This window comes from Fukomys damarensis, unplaced genomic scaffold (genome assembly GCF_012274545.1).
Source record: "Fukomys damarensis isolate Sample0158 unplaced genomic scaffold, DMR_v1.0_HiC HiC_scaffold_15, whole genome shotgun sequence".
In the NCBI taxonomy this organism is placed as follows: Eukaryota; Metazoa; Chordata; class Mammalia; order Rodentia; family Bathyergidae; genus Fukomys; species Fukomys damarensis.
The window spans coordinates 2,004,549-2,008,258 of NW_022900927.1; the positions used below are offsets into that span (position 1 = coordinate 2,004,549).

General features: G+C 40.6%; 1 protein-coding gene across 1 annotated transcript in view; it reads left to right on the top strand.

Annotated features, from left to right (window-relative positions):
* Far2 (fatty acyl-CoA reductase 2) overlaps positions 1-3,468 on the top strand; it is a 44,757-nt gene extending 41,289 nt beyond the window's left edge. Inside the window, exons 10-11 of the mRNA XM_010628978.3 lie at positions 1,602-1,729; positions 2,635-3,468. Of these exons, the coding sequence (XP_010627280.1) occupies positions 1,602-1,729; positions 2,635-2,797 (291 nt within the window). The 3' untranslated portion in view covers positions 2,798-3,468. The remainder of the gene's footprint in view (positions 1-1,601; positions 1,730-2,634) is intronic.
* The last annotated feature ends 242 nt before the right edge of the window (positions 3,469-3,710 follow it).

Here is a 3,710-nt window from a genome sequence, read left to right on the forward strand (position 1 = left end):
GTCGCGGTGGAAGCGCGTCTCGTTGCTCGCCCTACCCCGGGGCTCCATTCTCTTCCAGCCAGTGCTGTGTGAGAGGTCACCCCGCCTTCCCTCCCAGGCAGGTCTCCTACACTGCTTCAGTACTTCACTTGGTTTCTCAACATAGACCATCACTTTGTTTGGTTTTAGCACTATTTACTTCTTTAGCTTCTGGGCAGTCACAGAGGTTAAATCCTAAACTCTTTGCATATTCTGAAATTCACAAATATAGAGGATTTTTTTATGATTTTGTACAGGTTCCTGTTTTATCTCCCCTCAGTTACAAGTCTTGCGTTCCCTGCACCTGTCCTTATGCCATTACTACAATTTTCAATTTACTCTGAACTGACATTTTCCAGTAAGAAACGATTATTTTCAATATTTATTTTGTACCTGATGACTTTTTTTTTTTTTTTTTTTTTTTTTTTTGAGACATGATCAGGCTATGTAGTCCAGGGTGGCCGTGAACTTGCTGTGGCCTCAAACTCACAATCCTCCTGCCTCAGCCTTCTTAGTGCTCACATTACAGGCATGTGCCAGCACACCTGGCCTGACAGCATTTTTTGCATTATAAAATTATTTCAACCTAGCCGGGCATGGTAGTGCACGCCTATAATCCCAGCACTTGGGAGGCTGAGACAGGAGGATTACTGTGAGTTCGAGACCAGCCAGGGCTACATAGTGAGTTCCAGGGTAGTCTCAACTACACAGTGAGACCCTGTCTCAAAAAACAAAACAAAAAATTATTTCAACCTAAAATGACTAAAAATAGAAAAAAATTTAAAATTTCAGATTTAACATATGCTCTCCAAATATTTTAGCAAAAGTCTTAAATGTAACTGTCAAATTCTAGTGTGGCTCTGAATTTAGTTGGATTTTCCATATAGAATCAGATTTTAAACTAGGATTTCATCAAAATCTACCTTAAGAATGTGGAGTGTAAAATAAAATCTGTTTATATATGTGAATAAATAATACTCAGTAATACTTGACAAATACAAAATTATAGTGGAGTACTTTGGAAAGCAATTTGGCATCTGGACAAGTCTAAGCCCTATAGGACTCATTAACATTACTGTTTTCCTAATACTCAAAAAATTGACAAAGGTTTGCGATACCTTGAATTGATATACAATTAAAAGAATGAAACAGAAATAAAACTGCCAAACTAAGGAAAATAACAGAATGTGAAGTCATAGCTAACAATGAAATACAAAAGGCTACATGTACTCTAAGATCCTAAGTTGCTATAAACACAGAATTTGTTCTTGAACTTTTATATGTTAGCAAAAGTGAACAGAAAAATATAGTTACACAGTATTGTTAGAAAGGAGAAAATGTACCAATGTTTCATGAGAAACAGCTTTTCTAGAATTTAACTAACTGAAATGTTCAGGAAGTGCTTCCTCTAATGGGTAAAAGACCTAAGAATAAGTAACAGCCCCAGTAATCTCTGCTCTGAGGCATCCCATTTATGTCTCCCAAGCTCAGTATCCCTGACTTGTGTAAAAACTGCACCAGGTAGACAAAGTGGCAGTCCTGCAGGGCAATGCTGGTGGCCCATACTTTCTCTTCCCTTGCAGATATTCAACTTTGATGTGCGCCAGCTAAACTGGTTGGAATACATTGAAAATTATGTCTTGGGAGTTAAGAAGTACTTGCTGAAAGAGGATATGGCTGGGATCCCAGAAGCAAGGCAACACTTAAAAAGGTAAGTTAATGTTTATGGAGACCTCATATGTACCTGACTTTGTAGCAGGTATAAAATTTAAGCAGGGAGGGCTGGGGATTTAGCTCAGTGGTGCTACCACCTGCCTCGCAAGCACAAGGTCCCGAGTTTGATCAAAACTTGAGCAGAGGACACTACTGGACACTTAATGCAAGTCCTGTGTTCTGTGCAGTGCCCTGTAATGCACTGTCAACTAGGCTGCACTCCACCCCTGGGGAGACAAGTACCAGTTCTGCCACCCATTTTTATCACAAGTCTCAAAGCAAGGAACTTGTCCATGGTAATGCATAGTAAGGAAGGAACCAATTTTGATCAGATATTTGTTTTTCCACCACAGCCTACCACGATGTGATATCACGACTACCCAGGGAGTAGGGGACCTGATCCTGATGCATAATGTGGGGTGGGCGGGAGGCTAGTCACTCTTCAGTTCTTTCCTTACGTTTCTTTGACTCCTAACTCCAGGAGCAGGATAAGAACTTATGGCACGCAGGTAGTAATGCTGGTAGAAGCAAAGGGTCTGTAGTGCAGAGATAAGCAAGGGAAAGCATTGCAAAATAGAGGACACTGGAAAAGGAGAAAAACTTTAGAATTCACTCTAGTGAAATTCACAATATGGTAGTAATAGCAAAATAAAACCATTATGCTAACCATTTGTAAAAGTTTCAGAGACATATATGAGGAAAAACTAAGGAAATATGGTAGAAATCGAATTATTGAAAGGAATGTTGTGGGGAGATACAAAAACCAAAAAGACCAAGTCCGACAGACACTCTTGAGTACTTAATTAGTATGTGCTGCTCACAACAGGATGAAACATTTGTGCCTTAGCAAAAACAACCAGGAGTTTGGTACTGCTTTAACTGCTCTGTCCATCTGTCCCTCAGGCTCCGAAATATCCACTACCTCTTTAACATCGCCCTCTTTTTCATCATCTGGCGCCTACTTGTTGCAAGATGGCAGATGGCACGGAATGTCTGGTTCTTCATCGTGAGCTTCTGTTATAAGTTCCTGTCCTACTTCCGGGCATCCAGCACACTCAAGCTCTAGAACCTTCAGGGGTCACCTTTTGTCTGGCACCCCTGGATACCTCTATAACAGTGAACTGTGGTTCTCAGGATCAGGAAGGAACAAGGAGTGTGCCCGAGCTATCCAATGTCAAGTACATGGCTGTGTATTCACCCTATTTCTTAACGGTACACTCTTACTGCAGTGAGGAAATCAGTTGTAAACCTGTAACCATGCGTGTTTTGTAAAAGTCACTTTCAGATGATTGTGTCACTCTAAGCTCCTGCATATTAAACATGAACGCGCTACCATTATTCTATATTTAGCTTTTCTTTTCTCTGAGATGATTAATTTCAACTCAATAAACATGGAAGAACAAGGTAAAAGCCAAAATAAGACCTTACAGACCTAGATATCCAGATGAGGAAGAGTGCTCTCAACACCCTCACAAAGGCTGTGGGAAATCACTGCCATGGGAAGTGCCTAAGTCCTGTCAGAGCAGGTAGGGGAATTAGAAAAGTGGGTTCACATTTGCCACTTTTAACTATATACACTTCAATCTAAAAATGAGTAGGTAGTGTAAATACTATGTGTGCTATGAGGACTTAAAAATATTTGCATTGGGTACTCTAGCTTACTGTACCTTAAAGTAAAAAATCAATAGTTTCTCAGAGCTGATGCTTTTAATTTTTTTGTACCAGGGATCAAACTCCAGACCCTGTGCTTATGAGGCAGGAAGCAGCACCACTGAGCTAAATCCCCGGCCCCTACTGCATCTTTTTAATCACTCATTTTCCTGATAATCTTTTTATTTTCTTGGAGAGAGCATCTTGCAACATGTTCAGGCTGGCCTCAAACTCGTGGCAATTCTCCTGCCTCAGCCTCCCAAGTGCTAGGATTACAGCCATGCACCACCATGCCCAGCTTTCCTGATAATCTTGAGAGTACTTATTCA